This window comes from Oncorhynchus tshawytscha, linkage group LG21 (genome assembly GCF_018296145.1).
Source record: "Oncorhynchus tshawytscha isolate Ot180627B linkage group LG21, Otsh_v2.0, whole genome shotgun sequence".
Lineage (NCBI taxonomy): Eukaryota > Metazoa > Chordata > Actinopteri > Salmoniformes > Salmonidae > Oncorhynchus > Oncorhynchus tshawytscha.
Genome location: NC_056449.1, coordinates 35,543,258 through 35,562,097, shown reverse-complemented (window position 1 = coordinate 35,562,097; position 18,840 = coordinate 35,543,258). Strand labels below are relative to the sequence as shown.

General features: G+C 47.6%; 1 protein-coding gene across 1 annotated transcript in view; it reads left to right on the top strand.

Moving 5' to 3' along the window:
- The window catches only part of LOC112220578 (BTB/POZ domain-containing protein KCTD16-like), a 49,852-nt gene extending 31,417 nt beyond the window's left edge, over positions 1-18,435 (top strand). The window contains exons 2-3 of the mRNA XM_042303407.1: positions 15,551-15,769; positions 18,191-18,435. Of these exons, the coding sequence (XP_042159341.1) occupies positions 15,551-15,769; positions 18,191-18,435 (464 nt within the window). The remainder of the gene's footprint in view (positions 1-15,550; positions 15,770-18,190) is intronic.
- The last annotated feature ends 405 nt before the right edge of the window (positions 18,436-18,840 follow it).

The following is an 18,840-nucleotide window of genomic DNA, read 5'->3' as shown; positions in this document are numbered from 1 at the left end:
CAGGGCGTGACAGTACCCACCCCCAAAGTTGCGGACTCCCGGCTGCAAACCTAAACATATATGGGAGGGTCTGGGTGGGCATTTAACTTTGCTGGCGGCTCTGGACGCCGCCCCCCTTCTTTACATTGATCCCTCCGCCCTTGTAGCACTGACCCGTGGATCATCGCCGGTGGCTCATTACTGAGCTGGAGACCCCGGACTGGGGACCGTCACTGGAGACCCCGGGCTGGGGACCGTCACTGGAGACCCCGGGCTGGGGACCGTCACTGGAGACCCTGGGCTGGGGACCGTCACTGGAGACCCCGGGCTGGGGACCGTCACTGGAGACCCTGGGCTGGGTACCGTCGCCGGACGCTCTGGACTGGGTACTGTCGCCGGACGCTCTGGACTGGGTACTGTTGCCGGACGCTCTGGACTGGGTACTGTTGCCGGACGCTTTGGACTGGGTAGTCGCCGGACGCTCTGGGGTACTGGGGATGCTCTGGACTAGGTACTGTTGCCGGACGCTCTGGACTGGGTACTATCGCCGGACGCTCTGGACTGGGTACTGTCGCCTGACGCTCTAGACTGGGTACTGTTGCCGGACGCTCTGGACTGGGTACTGTCGCCGGACGCTCTTAGACTGGGTACTGTCGCCGGATCTCTGGACTAGGTACTGTTGCCCGACGCTCTGGACTGGGTACTGTTGCCGGACGCTCTAGACTGGGTACTGTTGCCGGACGCTCTAGACTGGGTACTGTTGCCCGACGCTCTAGACTGGGTACTGTTGCCGGACGCTCTAGACTGGGTACTGTTGCCGGACGCTCTAGACTGGGTACTGTTGCCCGACGCTCTGGACTGGGTACTGTTGCCCGACGCTCTAGACTGGGTACTGTTGCCGGACGCTCTGGACTGGGTACTGTCGCCTGACGCTCTGGACTGGGTACTGTTGCCGGACGCTCTGGACTGGGTACTGTCGCCGGACGCTCTAGACTGGGTACTGTCGCCGGATGCTCTGGACTAGGTACTGTTGCCCGACGCTCTGGACTGGGTACTGTTGCCGGACGCTCTGGACTAGGTACTGTCGCCGGACGCTCTGGACTGGGTACTGTAGCCGGACGCTCTGGACTGGGTACTGTAGGCCTGGTGCATGGTGCCGGCACTGGTGGTACCAGGCTGGGGACACACACCTCAGGGCGAGTGCGAGGAGCAGGACGTACTGGACCCTGGAGGCGCACTGGAGGTCTGGAGTGTAGAGCTGACACAACCCGTCCTGGCTGGATGTTTATTTTCACCCTGCAAATGCAGGGAGCTGGCACAGGACGCACAGGGCTGTGCAGACTCACCGGAGACCAGGAGCGCTGAGCCGGCACCCTCCTTCCTGGCTGGATGCCCATTCTAGCCCGGCCAATGCGAGGAGCTGGAATAGAGCGCACCGGGCTAGAATAGCGTACTGGAGACACCGTGCGTTCCACCGCATAACACGGTGCCTGACCAGTAACACGCTCCCCACAGTAAGTACGAGGAGTTGGCTTAGGTCTCCGACCTTACTCATGCAATCTCCTCGTGTGCCTCCCCCAAAACAATATTGGTGCTGCCTCTCAGGCTTCCGTGCCGTGTACCTTCATATCATCACCGTTCCTCTATTCTCCGGTATTTCTCCTTGTAGTGTCGCCGTTCTGCTTTCGCTGCCTCTCTTTCCTCCTCAGAAAGGCGATACTCCCCCGGCTGCTTCCAGGGTCCTGCCCCATCCAATATTTCCTCCCAGGTCCAATGCTGCTCCTCCTTTTCACGCTGCTTGGTCCTTGTTCGGTGGGTTATTCTGTCACGTTCGTCGTATAGAGGAGACCAAGGCGCAGCGTGATGAGAATACATTCTTTTTAATAAACGAAGAACACTTACCAAACTATACAAAACAACAAAACGAACGTGAAGCTATGAACAACGAGTGCAGACACAGGCAACTACCCACAAAATAGCCCACAAAATACCCAATGAATATGGCTGCCTAAATATGGTCCCCAATCAGAGACAACGATAAACAGCTGCCTCTGATTGAGAACCAATCTAGGCAACCATAGACATAAAACCCTCTAGACATATAAAAACCCCTAGACATACAAAAACCCCTAGACAATACAAAAACCCCTAGACAATACAAAAACCCATAGACATACAAAAACCCCTAGACAATACAAAAACTAAACAAACCACCCTCGTCACACCCTGACCTAACCAGAATAATTAAGAAAACAAAGATAACTAAGGTCAGGGCGTGACAGTCAGACTGAGGATCTCACTGGAGACATATGGAGTCAGACAAAGGATCTCACTGGAGACAGAGGGAGTCAGACAAAGGAACTCACTGGAGACAGAGGGAGTCAGACAAAGGATCTCACTGGAGACAGAGGGAGTCAGACAAAGGATCTCGCTGGAGAAGAGGAAGTCAGACAAAGGATCTCACTGGAGACAGAGGGAGTCAGACGGAGAATATGGAGACAGAATATCTGATGGTTTTGTGTTGGTTTGGAGAACACTACCATTCAAATGTTTGGGGTCACAGAAATTTCCTTGTTTTTGAAAAAAAAAAAAAAATTGTCCATTAAAATAACATCAAATTGTCATTGTAAATGACTATTGGAGGTGGAAATGGCAGATGTTTTATGGAATATCTACATAGGTGTACAGAGGCCCATTATCAGCAACCATCACTCCTGTGTTCAAATGGCCCATTGTGTTAGCTAATCCACATTTATAATTTTAAAAGGCTAATTGATCATTTTCATCATTGATCATTTCCAGCTACGCTGGGTGTGTCTGACTGGGTGTGTCTGACTGGTTGTGTCTGTCTGGGTGTGTCTGACTGGTTGTGTCTGACTGGGTGTGTCTGACTGGGTGTGTCTGACTGGGTGTGTCTGGGTGGGTGTATCTGACTGGGTGTGTCTGACTGGGTGTGTCTGTCTGTGTGTGTCTGTCTGTGTGTGTCTGTCTGGGTGTGTCTGACTGGGTGTGTCTGACTGGGTGTGACTGACTGGGTGTGTCTGTCTGGGTGTGTCTGACTGGGTGTGTCTGTCTGGGTGTGTCTGACTGGGTGTGTCTGTCTGGGTGTGTCTGTCTGGGTGTGTCTGTCTGTGTGTGTCTGTCTGTGTGTGTCTGTCTGGTGTGTGTCTGTGTGTCTGACTGGGTGTGTCTGACTGGGTGTGTCTGTCTGTGTGTGTCTGTCTGGGTGTGTCTGACTGGGTGTGTCTGACTGGGTGTGTCTGACTGGGTGTGTCTGTCTGGGTGTGTCTGTCTGGGTGTGTCTGGGTGTGTCTGTCTGGGTGTGTCTGACTGGGTGTGTCTGACTGGGTGTGTCTGTCTGTCTGGGTGTGTCTGACTGGGTGTGTCTGGGTGTGTCTGACTGGGTGTGTCTGACTGGGTGTGTCTGACTGGGTGTGTCTGTCTGGGTGGGTGTGTCTGACTGGGTGTGTCTGTGTGTCTGTCTGTGTGTGTGTGTCTGTCTGGGTGTGTCTGACTGGGTGTGTCTGACTGGGTGATTTTTTTTGGGTGGTGTCTGACTTGGTCTGGAGTGGAACAGATTTTTTTTTGGCGTGGCTGTCTAGACGTGGTCGTCTAGGACCAAGGCGCGGTCGTCTAGGAACAAGGCGCGGTTGTCTAGACATGGTCGTCTAGGAACAAGGCACGGTCGTCTAGGAACAAGGCGCGGTAGTCTAGGAACAAGGTACGGTCATCTAGGAACTAGGCACGGTCGCCTAGGAGCAAGGTGTATAAAATATTAAAAGATATAAAGATTTAAAACATGTATGTCAGGTTATGGATGCGGTTCCTGAAATTATTATTTTTTCTTTCTGTACTGTTAAAGTTTGTTTCCATCATGAATGTTCTGTATAGAAAACAAACCTTCAACAGTAACTGCCCTGAAATGTGTATGACGCTATTATGGGGTTTCTGGGAGAGTGAGAGGTCGAGAGATAGAGGGGGTGGTGAATGCCCTTGTGAATGCCCTTAACCACCTCCTTCTGCAACTGGATCCTGTGCTTTCTGACGGGCCGCCCCCAGGTGGTAAGAGTAGGTAACAACACATCTGCCACGCTGATCCTCAACACTGGAGCCCCTCAGGGGTGTGTGCTCGGTCCCCTCCTGTACTCCTTGTTCACCCATGACTGCATGGACAGGCACAACTCCAACACCATCATTAAGTTTGCAGACGACACAATAGTGGTAGGCCTGATCACCGACAACAATGAGACCGCCTATTGGGAGGAGGTCAGAGACCTGGCCGGGTTGTGCCAGAATAACAACCTATCCCTCAACGTAGCCAAGACTAAGGAGATGATTGTGGACTACGGGAAAAGGAGGACCGAGCACGCCCCCATTCTCATCGACGGGGCTGTAGTGGAGCAGGTTGAGAGCTTCAACTTCCTTGGTGTCCATCCACCAAGACAGTTGTGAAGAGGGCACGACAAAGCCTATTCTCCCTCAGGAAACTAAAACGATTTGGCATGGGTCCTCAGGTCCTCAAAAGGTTCTACAGCCGCAGCACCGAGAGCATCCTGTTGCATGGTTGCCTGAGCAGTTGCATGGTTGCCTGAGCAGTTGCATGGTTGACTGAGCCGCAAGGCACTACAGAGGGTAGTGCGTACGGCCCAGTACATCACTGGGGCTAAGCTGTCTGCCATCCAGGACCTCTACACCAGGCGGTGTCAGAGGAAGGCCCTAAAAATGGTCAAAGACCCCAGCCACTTCAGCCATAGACTGTTCTCTCTACTACCGCATGGCAAGTGGTACCGGAGAGCCAAGTCCAGGACCAATGGGCTCCTTGTCAGCTTCTACCCCCAAGCCATAAGACTCCTGAACAGTGAATTAAAAGTGAAATAATCTGTCTGTAAACAATTGTTGGAAAAATGACTTGTGGCATGCTCAAAGTTGATGTCCTAACCGACTTGCCAAAATAATAGTTTGTTAACAAGAAATTTGTGGAGTGATTGGAAAACAAGTTTTAATGACTCTAAGAGTATTTAAACCTCTGACTTCAACTGTACATATTACCTCAATTAGCCCAACCAACTAGTGTTCCCGCACATTGCCTAATCAGGCTATCTGCATTGTGTCCCTACACCCACCCTCAAACCCCTCTTTTATGCTACTGCTACTCTCTTTTTATCATATATGCATAGTCACTTTAACCATATCTAGATACTACCTCAATCAGCCTGACTAACCGGTGTCTGTATGTAGCCTCGCTACTTTTATAGCCTCGCTACTGTATATAGCCTGTCTTTTTACTGTTGTTTTATTTCTTTACTTACCTACTGTTCACCTCCTGAGTTGGGAAAATCTTGTGCAGTACCCCCTCCACTCAGTATTTTTGGTAAACAGAAAACCCAGACATATGGCAGCAGATCCACAAGGTCTGCCATGAGAGGTGACTGTATAGTTCCCTTAAGGAAAAGCACATTTAGTAAATCTGTTTTCTCTGTGAGAGCTTCCCATGTCTGGAATACACTGCCATCAGACACACATAACTGCACCACTTTTCACACTTTCACAAAATGCTTGAAGACATGGCTAAAGGTCAATCAGATCTGTGAACATGGTCCCTAGCTGTGTATTGCCGTTTTCCATGTTGTCTGTTGTCTGTAACTTGTGAGGTGTGGAAACACTTTGTTGCTTTTATGAATTTTGTCTTGCTGCTTTTTGTCCTATGTTGCTCTGTCTGTATGCTATGTCTTGCTTTTTCTATGTTGCTCTGTCTGTATGCTATGTCTGGCTTTTTCTATGTTGCTCTGTCTGTATGCTATGTCTTGCTTTTTCTATGTTGCTCTGTCTGTATGCTATGTCTTGCTTGTTCTATGTTGCTCTGTCTGTATGCTATGTCTTGCTTGTCCTATGTTGCTCTGTCTGTATGCTACGTCTGGCTTGTCCTATGTTGCTCTGTCTGTATGCTATGTCTTGCTTGTCCTATGTTGCTACTGTCTATATTGTAATTGTTTTTAATAACCTGCCCAGGGACTGCGGTTGAAAATTAGCCAGCTGGCTAAAACCGTCACTTTCACTGAAACGTTGATTAATGTGCCCTGTCCCTGTAAAAATAAAATAAACTCAAACTCAAACCTAATACCTTTTTGTTTGTTTGAAATTGCACTGTTGGTTAGAGCCTGTAAGTGAGCATTTCACTGTAAGGTCTACTACACCTGTTGTATTCAGCATTTCACTGTAAGGTCTACTACACCTGTTGTATTCAGCATTTCACTGTAAGGTCTACTACACCTGATGTATTCAGCATTTCACTGTAAGGTCTACTACACCTGTTGTATTCAGCATTTCACCGTAAGGTCTACTACACCTGTTGTATTCAGCATTTCACTGTAAGGTCTACTACACCTGCTGTATTCAGCATTTCACTGTAAGGTCTACTACACCTGTTGTATTCAGCATTTCACTGTAAGGTCTACTACACCTGTTGTATTCAGCATTTCACTGTAAGGTCTACTATACCTGTTGTATTCAGCATTTCACTGTAAGGTCTACTACACCTGTTGTATTCAGCATTTCACTGTAAGGTCTACTACACCTGTTGTATTCAGCATTTCACTGTAAGGTCTACTACACCTGTTGTATTCAGCATTTCACTGTAAGGTCTCCTACACCTGTTGTATTCAGCATTTCACTGTAAGGTCTACTATACCTGTTGTATTCAGCATTTCACTGTAAGGTCTACTACACCTGTTGTATTCAGCATTTCACTGTAAGGTCTACTATACCTGTTGTATTCAGCATTTCACTGTAAGGTCTACTACACCTGTTGTATTCAGCATTTCACTGTAAGGTCTACTATACCTGTTGTATTCAGCATTTCACTGTAAGGTCTACTACACCTGTTGTATTCAGCATTTCACTGTAAGGTCTACTACACCTGATGTATTCAGCATTTCACTGTAAGGTCTACTACACCTGTTGTATTCAGCATTTCACTGTAAGGTCTACCTACACCTGTTGTATTCAGCATTTCACTGTAAGGTCTACTACACCTGTTGTATTCAGCATTTCACTGTAAGGTCTACTACACCTGTTGTATTCGGCGCACGTGACAAATAAACTTTGATTTGATTTGACATGCCCAGCTCTGTTCTTTCTCTGTACATAGCTCCTCTCCTATGAGGAGATGCTATTATTTGGCCTTGTTCCTAGCCAACCACTATATTTTATCTATACTATATTTTATCTCTCTATGATGTTGCTGTGATGCAACAATCGTCCATTTAAAACAATTCACACTAGCATCCACTCTCCTCTCCCTCCCTGTTTCTCTCCCTCCCTCCATCTTTGATTCTCTCCTCCCCCTGTCTCTCCCTGCCTGCCTGTTTCTCTACCTCCCCTCCTTCCCCCTCCCTCCCTCTCCCTGTTTCTCTCTCTCTCCCTCCCTCTGTTTCTCTCCATCCCTCCCTCTCTGTTTCTCTCCACCCCTCCCTCTGTTTCTCTCCATCCCTCCCTCTCTGTTTCTCTCCATCACTCCCTCTTTCTCTCCATCCCTCCCTCTCTGTTTCTCTCCATCCCTCCCTCTCTCCCTCTCTCCCCCCTCTGTTTTCTCCCATCCCTCCCTCTCTGTTTCTCTCCATCCCTCCCTCTCTTTCCATCCCTCCATCTCTATTTCTCTCCATCCCTCCCTCTCTCTCCCTCCCTCCTTCTGTTTCTCTCCATCCCTCACTCTCTGTTTCTCTCCATCCCTCCCTCTCTTTCTCCCTCCATCTCTATTTCTCTCCATCCCTCCCTCTCTTTCTCCCTCCATCTCTATTTCTCTCCATCCATCCCTCCCTCTCTTTCTCCCTCCCTCTGTTTCTCTCCATCCCTCCCTCCCCATTTCTCTCTCTCCCTCCCTCTGTTTCTCTCCCTCCCTCTCTTTCTCCCTCCATCTCTATTTCTCTCCATCCCTCTCTCCCTTCCTCCCTCTGCTTCTCTCTCTCCCTCCCTGTTTCTCTCTCTCCCTCCATGTTTCAATTCAATTCAATTCAAGGGCTTTATTGGCATGGGAAACATGTGTTAACATTGCCAAAGCAAGTGAGGTAGATAATATATAAAGTGAATATATAAAGTGAAATAAACAATAAAAATTAACAGTAAACATTACACATACAGAGGTTTCAAAACAATAAAGACATTACAAATGTCATATTATATATATACAGTGTTTTAACAATGTACAAATGGTTAAGGTATACAAGAGAAAATAAATTAGCATAAATATGGGTTGTATTTACAATGGTGTTTGTTCTTCACTGGTTGCCCTTTTCTCGCGGCAACAGGTCACAAATCTTGCTGCTGTGATGGCACACTGTGGAATTTCACCCAGTAGATATGGGAGTTTATCAAAATTGCATTTGTTTTCGAATTCTTTGTGGATCTGTGTAATCTGAGGGAAATATGTCTCTCTAATATGGTCATACATTGGGCAGGAGGTTAGGAAGTGCAGCTCAGTTTCCACCTCATTTTGTGGGCAGTGAGCACATAGCCTGTCTTCTCTTGAGAGCCATGTCTGCCTATGGCGGGCTTTCTCAATAGCAAGGCTATGCTCACTGAGTCTGTACATAGTCAAAGCTTTCCTTAATTTGGGGTCAGTCACAGTGGTCAGGTATTCTGCCGCTGTGTACTCTCTGTGTAGGGCCAAATAACATTCTAGTTTGCTCTGTTTTTTTGTAAATTCTTTCCAATGTGTCAAGTAATTATCTTTTTGTTTTCTCATGATTTGGTTGGGTCTAATTGTGCTGATGTTCTGGGGCTCTGTAGGGTGTGTTTGTGTTTGTGAACAGAGCCCCAGGACCAGCTTGCTTAGGGGACTCTTCTCCAGGTTCATCTCTCTGTAGGTGATGGCTTTGTTGTGGAAGGTTTGGGAATCGCTTCCTTTTAAGTGGTTATAGAGTTTAATGGCTCTTTTCTGGATTTTGATAATTAGTGGGTATCGGCCTAATTCGGCTCTGCTTGCATTATTCGTTGTTCTACGTTGTACACGGAGGATATTTTTGCAGAATTCTGCGTGCAGTCTCAATTTGGTGTTTGTCCCATTTTGTGAAGTCTTGGTTGGTGAGCGGACCACAGAACTCACAACCATAGAGGGCAATGGGCTCTATGACTGATTCAAGTATTTTTAGCCAAATCCTAATTGGTATGTTGAAATTTATGTTTCTTTTCATGGCATAGAATGCCCTTCTTGCCTTGTCTCTCAGATCGTTCACAGCTTTGTGGAAGTTACCTGTGGCGCTGATGTTTAGGCCAAGGTATGTATAGTTTTTTGTGTGCTCTAGGGCAACAGTGTCTAGATGGAATTTGTATTTGTGGTCCTGGTGACTGGACCTTTTTTGAACACCATTATTTTTTTAGTCTTACTGAGATTTACTGTCAGGGTCCAGGTCTGACAGAATCTGTGCATAAGGTCTAGGTGCTGCTGTAGGCCCTCCTTGGTTGGTGACAGAAGCACCAGATCATCAGCAAACAGCAGACATTTGACTTCCGATTCTAGTAGGGTGAGGCCGGGTGCTGCAGACTTTTCTAGTGCCCGCGCCAATTCGTTAATATATATGTTGAAGAGGGTGGGGCTTAAGCTGCATCCCTGTCTCACCCCACGACCCTGTGTGAAGAAATGTGTGTGTTTTTTTGCCAATTTTAACCGCACACTTGTTGTTTGTGTACATGGATTTTATAATGTTGTATGTTTTACCCCCAACACCACTTTCCATCAATTTGTATAGCAGACTCTCATGCCAAATTGCGTCGAAGGCTTTTTTGAAACCAACAAAGCATGAGAAGACTTTGCCTTTGTTTTGGTTTGTTTGGTTGTCAATTAGGGTGTGCAGGGTGAATACATGGTCTGTTGTACGGTAATTTGGTAAAAAGCCAATTTGACATTTGCTCAGTACATTGTTTTCATTGTTTCTCTCTCTCTCCTGTCTGTTTCTCACTCCGTCCCTGTTTCTCTCTCTCCCTCTGCTTCTCTCTCTCCCTCCCGGTTTCTCTCTCTCCCTCTGCTTCTCTCTCTCCCTCCCGGTTTCTCTCTCTCCCTCTGATTCTCTCTCTCCCTCCCGGTTTCTCTCTCTCCCTCTGCTTCTCTCTCTCCCTCCCGGTTTCTCTCTCTCTCCCTCCTTGTTTCTATCTCTCTCTCCCATCTGTTTCTCCCTCCCTCCCTGTTTTTCTCTCTCCCTACCTCTCTTTCTCCCTCCCTCACTCCCTCCCTGTTTCTCTCTCTCCCGTCTGTTTCTCACTCCCTCCCTGTTTTCTCCCTCCCTCCCTCCCTCCCTCCCTCCCTCCCTCCCTCCCTCCCTCCCTCCCTCCCTCCCTCCCTCCCTCCCTCCCTCCCTCCCTCCCTCCCTCCCTCCCTCCCTCCCTCCCTCCCTCCCTCCCCTCTGTTTCTCTCTCTCTCCCTACCTCTCTGTTTGGTGGGCACAGTTCCCAATGCAGTCTGATTCTCTCTATGAGGAGACATTGATGGTCTGATTTGCCTCTACTCAGTTCCTGTCCCAAATGACACCCTATTCCCTATTACAGTGCCCTACTTATGACCATGACTCATAGGGCCTTGATCAAAACTAGTAGACTATATAGGGAATAGGGTGCCATTTGGGACTCAGCCATGGATTAGCCATTAAAAAGCTGTTAGCATCTCTCTCAATTCAATTCAAGGGGCTTTATTGGCATGGGAAACTCTCTCTCTCTCTGCTATCAGACTAATGCAGTCACATCACTATGCAGAGATGAGGCTGTTATTACAGTAAAAAGCTGAGAGGCTCAAATCCCTGTTGAACTAAACTCCTTGTTTCATATCAATTGCCAAATGCACTGGGCTTGCATACCAAATGACACCCTAATCTCTATATAGTGCACTACTTTTGACCAGAGCTCTATGAGCCCTGGACAGAACTAGTGCACTGTGTAGGGAATAGGGTGTTATTTGGGACGTAAACACTGTCTGCAGGTAATGGCCCAATGATTACTGGTATTGAGACATGTTATTGCTGTTGAGACTAGAGCCTTGTATGGGGAAAACAATTACATGTCGGATGATTTTGTCCATTTAGACTGTCTATGCTTGAGTAGTCGTATTATTGTTTTAGATGGTTGTATTCCTGTAAGGAGATCAGAGCGGAGTCAGCGGGCATGTCTTCCCTTCCAGGTTATAGAGAATTAAAAAAACATAAATGGGAACGTTGAAATGGAATAATGTTTCTTTAGGGAAGATACAAGATCCTCAAAGACATGCGTGAATATAAAACAAATCTGAAAATAAATGAATCATTCAATGCTTGTAGTCTGTAAAGGCACAAAGCCAGGGCCTGTATTCACAAAGTGTCTCAGAGTAGGAATGCTGATCTAGGATGAGGTCTCCCCGTCCATGTTTTCCTCCTAACCTTCCCAGTCTTAGTCTTCTGTTTTCCTCCTAACCTTCCCAGTCATAGTCTTCTGTTTTCCTCCTAACCTACCCAGACGTAGTCTTCTGTGTTCCTCCTAACCTTCCCAGACGTAGTCTTCTGTGTTCCTCCTAACCTTCCCAGATGTAGTCTTCTGTGTTCCTCTAACCTTCCCAGATGTAGTCTTCTGTTTTCCTCCTAACCTTCCCAGATGTAGTCTTCTGTTTTCCTCCTAACCTTCCCAGATGTAGTCTTCTGTTTTCCTCCTAACCTTCCCAGTCATAGTCTTCTGTTTTCCTCCTAACCTACCCAGACGTAGTCTTCTGTGTTCCTCCTAACCTTCCCAGATGTAGACTTCTGTTTTCCTCCTAACCTTCCCAGATGTAGTCTTCTGTTTTCCTCCTAACCCTCCCAGATGTAGTCTTCTGTTTTCCTCCTAACCTTCCCAGATGTAGTCTTCTGTTTTCCTCCTAACCTTCCCAGTCGTAGTCTTCTGTTTTCCTCCTAACCTTCCCAGTCGTAGTCTTCTGTTTTTCTCCTAACCTTCCCAGTCGTAGTCTTCTGTGTTCCTCCTAACCTTCCCAGTCGTAGTCTTCTGTTTTCCTCCTAACCTTCCCAGTTGTAGTCTTCTGTTTTCCATCTTAACCTTCCCAGTCGTAGTCTTCTGTTTTCCATCTTAACCTTCCCAGCACCTTGGCCTTCTTTCATTTGCTAGTCTGGCCTCAGGTTCCGAAGACAGTCACATTTTACCTTGGTAAGACTTCTACTGGAAAACATCCTATTCAGAGCATATCCAGAGGCTGTGTGCGTGTGTGTGTGTGTCTTTGTGTAATTGTGTGTGTGTCTATGTGTGAGTGTGTTTGTGCGTGTGTGTAAGGGCATATCCACAGGCAGTTGAACCACTGTCAGTTTTACTGCTCGTATCAATCCTCACTGACAGCAGGTCAAAAAACCAGTCTGACCCACACACACACACACACACACACACACACACACACACACACACACACACACACACACACACACACACACACACACACACACACACACACACACACACACACACACTTCACTCCTCCCCCATCTCAGCAACCTCATTCTGCTGCTATTGCATGTGTAACACCCAGGATTAATGATGTCTTAGGTTTCCTCCCAAATGACAACCTATTCCCTAAACATCGTCAAAAGTAGTTCACTATGTATACTCATAGAAAAAAGGGTTCCAAAAGGGTTATTTGGCTGTCCCCATAGGAAAACCCTTTTTTTTCTCTCCCTCTCCCTGTGTGTACTGTATGAAGTTGCTACAGTGATGGTTTTAATGAGAAATGTCTAGCGGGCATGTAGGACAAATTCAGACTGACTTTGGTTTCAGAGGCGAGGACGAGAAGTGGGAGTACGAAGGGAAGGAAGGGTGTTATGCTGTCTGGAGGAGGTCTAGAGGAGGAGGTCTAGAGGAGGTCTAGAGGAGGAGGTCTAGAGGAGGTCTAGAGGAGGAGGTCTAGAGGAGGTCTAGAGGAGGTCTAGAGGAGGTCTAGAGGAGGAGGTCTAGAGGAGGTCTAGAGGAGGCCGAGAGGAGGTCTATAGGAGGAGCTCTAGAGGAGGTGGTCTAGAGGAGGTGGTCTAGTGGAGGAGGTCTAGAGGAGGTGGTCTAGAGGAGGTCTAGAGGAGGAGGTCTAGAGGAGGAGATCTAGAGGAGGTGGTCTAGAGGAGGTGGTCTAGTGGAGGAGGTCTAGAGGAGGTGGTCTAGAGGAGGTCTATAGGAGGAGGTCTAGAGGAGGAGGTCTAGAGGAGGTCTAGAGGAGGATGTATAGAAGAGGTCTAGAGGAGGAGGTCTAGAGGAGGGGGTCTAGAGGAGGGGGTCTAGAGGAGGGGGTCTAGTGGAGGAGTAGAAGAGGAGGTCTAGAGGAGGGGGTCTAGAGGAGGAGGTCTAAAGGAGGAGGTCTAGAGGAGGAGGTCTAGTGCAGGTCTAGAGGAGGAGGTCTAGAGGAGAGGGTCTAGTGGAGGAGTAGAGGAGGTCTAAAGGAGGTGGTCTAGAGGAGGAGGTCTAGAGGAGGTCTAGTGGAGGAGTTCTAGAGGTCTAGAAGAGGTCTAGAGTAGGAGTTCTAAAGGAGGAGGTCTAGAGGAGGAGGTCTGGAGAAGAGGTCTAGAGGAGGAGGTCTAGTGGAGGTCTAGAGGATGAGGTCTAGTGGAGGTCTAGAGGAGGGGGTCTAGTGGAGGAGTAGAGGAGGAGGTCTAAAGGAGGTGGTCTAGTGGACGTCTAGAGGAGGAGTTCTAGAAGAGGAGTTCTAGAGGAGGTCTTGAGGAGGAGGTCTAGTGGAGGTCTAGAGGAGGAGGTCTAGAGGTCTAGAGGAGGAGGTCTAGAGGAGGTCTAGCGGAGGTCTAGAGGTGGAGGTCTAGAGAAGATCTAGAGGAGGAGGTCTAGAGGAGGATTTCTTGAAGAGGAGTTCTAGAGGAGGAGGTCTAGTGGAGGTCTAGAGGAGGAGGTCTAGTGGAGGTCTAGAGGAGGAGGTCTAGTGGAGGTCTAGAGGATGTCTAGTGGAGGTCTAGAGGAGGAGGTCTAGTGGTGGTCTAGTGATGGATGTCTAGAGGAGGAGGTCTAGTGGAGGTCTAGGGGAGGAGGTCTAGAGGAGGAGGTCTAGTGGAGGCCTAATGGAGGAGGTCTAGTGGAGGTCTAGAGGAGGAGGTCTAGTGGAGAACTAGTGGAGCAGGTCTAGAGGAGGAGGTCTAGTGGAGGTATAGAGGATATATAGTGTAGGTCTAGAGGAGGAGGTCTAGTGGAGAAGGTCTAGAAGAGGAGGTCTAGAGGAGGATGTCTAGAGGAGGAGGTCTAGTGGAGGTCTAGAGGAGGAGGTCTAGTAGAGGTCTAGAGGACGCAGTCTAGTGGAGGTCTAGAGGAGGAGGTCTAGAGGAGGTCTAGAGGAGGAGGTCTAGAGTAGGTCTAGAGGAGGTCTAGTGGAGCTCCTCCTCCATGAGGAGGAGGTCTAGTGGAGGTCTAGAGAAGAAGGTCTAGAGGAAGAGGTCTGGTGGAGGTCTAGAGGAGGAGGTCTAGTGAAGGTCTAGAGGAGGAGGTCTAGAGGAATATGTCTAGTGGAGGAGGTCTAGTGGAGGTCTAGAGGAGGAGGTCTAGTGGAGGAGGTGTAATGGAGGTCTAGAGGAGGAGGTCTAGAGGAGGAGGTCTAGAGGAGGAGGTCTAGAGGAAGTCAGAGCTGTATCTTTCTTTATCTGAAAGAGAAATGTTTAAATCCCCTCACCCCTACACACACACACACTTTATCCAACACACCCCTACACACACGCACACTTTATCCAACTCACACACGCACGCGCGCACACACACACACACACACACACACGCACACGCACACACTTTATCCATCACACACAAACAAACACTTTATCCATCACACACACACACTTTATCCAACTCACACACGCACGCGCGCACACACACACACACACACACGCACACGCACACACTTTATTCATCACACACAAACAAACACTTTATCCATCACACACACACACTTTATCCATCACACACACACACACACACACACACACACACACACACACACACACACACACACACACACACTTTATCCATTACACACACACACATTATCCATTACACACACACACACACTTTATCCATTACACACACACACTTTATCCATTACACACACACACACACTTTATCCATTACACACACACACACACACTTTATCCATCACAAACACACACACACACACACACACACTATATCCATCACACACGCACGCACTCAAAGACTCAGTAATGAAAGGTAAGTGATGCTGCCCCTCTCCCTACATCCTGCGGAAGATGTCTTGATGACATTCCATTACACATCTGTCAGGGTTTGTCTGTTCAGTTACCGGTCTGTTTGATTATACATCTGTCAGTGTAGGCTGAGAGAGCGTTAGCTAATAATAATGTATATTGTGAGGATTCTCTTGTCACAACAATTTATTCACGTCTATGATAACTGATGAATTCAATATGTGAGTCATTTGTGAACTGAAGCCTGCAGTCTCTGTCTACTTCTGTCCCTTCGGTTATGGAAATCAGGTGTTAGGAGAATTTTGCTCATTCAAGATGAAACTCAATGTTGTGTGTGTGTGTATGTGTGTGTTTGTCTACACACGTGTCTTCTCCAGGTGGCCCATCCAGGTGGTCTTCGTCCCACTGCGACTGCTGCTGCAAGAGCCACAAGAGTGAGCGCGAGGGAGAGAGTGGCACATCTTTGAACGAGCTCTCTACTTCCTGCTCCGAGACCCAATCAGAAGCCAGTTCCCCTCAGGGCACTGTCATCTGTGGTTCCATCAGCCGTCAGCCTCACCCCGTCGCCCAGACCCTGGACCGGCCACTGAAGAAAGGTGTGGGTGTTCCTCCTTTTCTGTACCTCTCCGCTGTATCCCTTCGGTGACTTTGGGTGTTTTGAAAAGGTGTCTGTTTACAGTTTTTTTTGATTGCTTAAGCACGGTTTTCAAAACAGGGCCCGTGTTTTCAAAACACTACACACAATTAGCACAACCACACACCCAATTAGCAAAACACTACAGAGCCTTTGCAAAATTAAACTCTTGTAAAAACTCTACACTTCTTTTTAAAAACCACACTTTGGTACCATATGAAACACAGACGTTTCACATTACTATGCTCTGTTTGCACGAGTTACACTCTGCTGTGATAAACCTAAAACACCTTTAGCACTTCTACTTCCCTATGATTAGAGTAGGCTACTATCAACAAAGTACAAATATAATGTCAATTCACCAAACACTACACAAGACCAATGTTGCAGACTGAAGAAACTCATTTATTTCTCAACACGCCCAAAATGTTGACATGGAGATTCATAATACTGTAACCAAACTTCACTTTACATATTGTAAGATCAAAATAAAAAAATAAAAAATAACTAGACATTGTCTCTTCGCCTAGCTGGATCTGGCCAGAGAATTTCATCAACATCGCAGGTAATGTTGTCATTAGCAAGACACCTTGGAAAGAAACGTCTTGAATGACGAATCCATCCTTGCATTGCTGCTAACTCCACCTGGTCACAGGCCTCCTCCATGGCTTGGATGAGGGGTACCTCAGCCTGGAGACGGAGATCATATACCTTCCACCGCCATGCCGAGAAAAACTCTTCTATAGGGTTGAGGAATGGAGAGTATGGTGGAAGATATAGGACGGTGAAATGTGGATGTTGCTGAAACCAGATCTGAACCAGAGCAGAGCGGTGGAAAGACACATTGTCCCAGACAACAATGTATTGCATATGATCGATTTGATTTGCTGCTGTTATGTTGTGCAATTGGTCCAAGAATGTAAGTATGAGTGCTGTGTTGTAAGGGCCCATATGGGCATGGCGGTGGAGGACCCCATTCTGTGTAATGGCTGCACAGAGTGTTATATTACCCCCACGTTGCCCTGGGACATTGACTATAGCCCTGTGGCCAATGATGTTTCTTCCCCTCCTTCGTGTTCTCGTCAGGTTGAACCCAGCCTCATCTACGTAAATGAACTCATGCTGGATCTCCTCTCCATCCATTCGTAAAACTCTCTGAAAAACAGTGTCAGGCAAAATTGTGTAGTTCAGTGTAGATCTGAATACATACCTCTGCATAATCATGCCGCAGTCGTTTCACCCTTTCGGAATTGCGCTCGAAAGGCACTCGATAAATTTGCTTCATTTGAATATGTTTGTTTCTTTAGGATGCGTGGCAGTGTTGATGTTGAGACCTGATGGATGTCGTTGAAAATGGCATGGTTATTGACAATATCAGCTTGGAGCTGCTTCAGTGTTATAGCATTGTTGGCCAAAACCATGTTTACTATCTCCCTCTCTTGCTGTTCTGTGAACATAGGAGGCCTTCCCCCTTGTCGTCCCTGACCCTCAATCCTATGTAGAAAAAAAAAAACAGTATACAATAGTACAGTAATTTCACAGGAAAAGGTAACAGAAGTGCTGATAGTCCATAGAATACAGTACTGTAAGCAGTTACTGAAACCGTGCAGATGTTTTTGATATGATGATATTTTTACAATACCTATTTTCCAGTCTAAATGTTCTCATCACACTTGCCACTGTATATCGGCTTAGATTTGGCTGTACTCGCAGTCCAGCCTCCCTCAGCGTCAGGCCGTGGTTGACAACGTGGTCAACCAGTGTTGCGCGGATCTCATTTGTCAGATTCGGTCCTCTTTGAGCACCTTCTTGTCTTCCTCTTCCTCCTCCTCATCCTCCTCATTCTCCTCATCCTTCTCGTCCTCCTCCTTCTCCTCGTCCTCCTCGTCCTCCTCGTTCTCCTCGTTCTCCTCGTCCTCCTCGTCCTCCTTGTTCTCCTCGTTCTCCTCGTCCTCCTCCTCCTCTTTCTCTGACTCTTTCCATTGTGCTTGCTTTTTATAGTGCTAATACACCTGATTGGTGTGTCTACAATGAAGCAAACGAGTGTTTGCACACCTGATGACTGTGTTGAACCAATAGGTTGGAGGGTGTGGTAATCTGACAGTCAGTGCTTTGGTATTGTAAGGACGTGACTTCATGATAGATGTTTGTGTGTAATGTATGTTAAGTGTGTTTAGTGTTTTTCAAATCACTGTGTGTAGAGTTTTGCAACAAGTGTGAGGTTGACAATGTGCTTATAGTTGTGCAAATAGGGGCTGATGTTTTGCTTCTTGAGTGTAAGGTTTTGCTAATAGTGTACTACTTTTAATTTTAGTGTGTAAGCAATCCAAAAAAACTGTAATAAAATGTCTTCTTCTCTGTCCTTCCTCCTCCTCCCCTAAAGGGCCCGTTCAGCTGCTCCAGCCGTCGGAGGTGAGGAGGAAGACGGACCTGCTCCGTGTGAGGACCATGGGGATCAGGGAGCACCGGGACGCTGCAGCCAAGAGGAAGGCCAACAAGGAGAAGTTAACACCGGAGCAGGAGCTGGAGAGGTGCATCCAGGACTTCCACAGGATCAGGATTCCTGAACGCTTCCCGGAGAGGAAGTACATGTGGCAACAAGAACTGCTGAGGAAGTACCGTCTCTAAGGAGGGGGGAGGGGGAGGGAGGGAGGGAGGGAGAGGGATACAAATCAAATCAAAGGAGTGGGGGAGGGAGGGAGGGGGAGGGAGGGGGAGGGAGGGAGGGAAGGGAGGGAGGGAGGGAGGGAGGGAGGGAGGGAGCAATACAAATGAAATCAAAGGAGGGAGGGAGGGAGGGAGGGAGGGAGGGGGGAGGGAGGGAGGGAGGGAGGGAGGGAGGGAGGGGGGGGAGCAATATAAATGAAATCAAATTGTATTGGTCACATACGCCGAATACAACAGGTGTAGACTTTACAGTGAAGTGCTTATTTACGAGCCCATTAACAACAATGCAGAGTTAAAAAGTAAGACAAATATTTGGAAAAAATGTATATAAGGAAATAGTAACACATTTACTACAGTTACACAAAC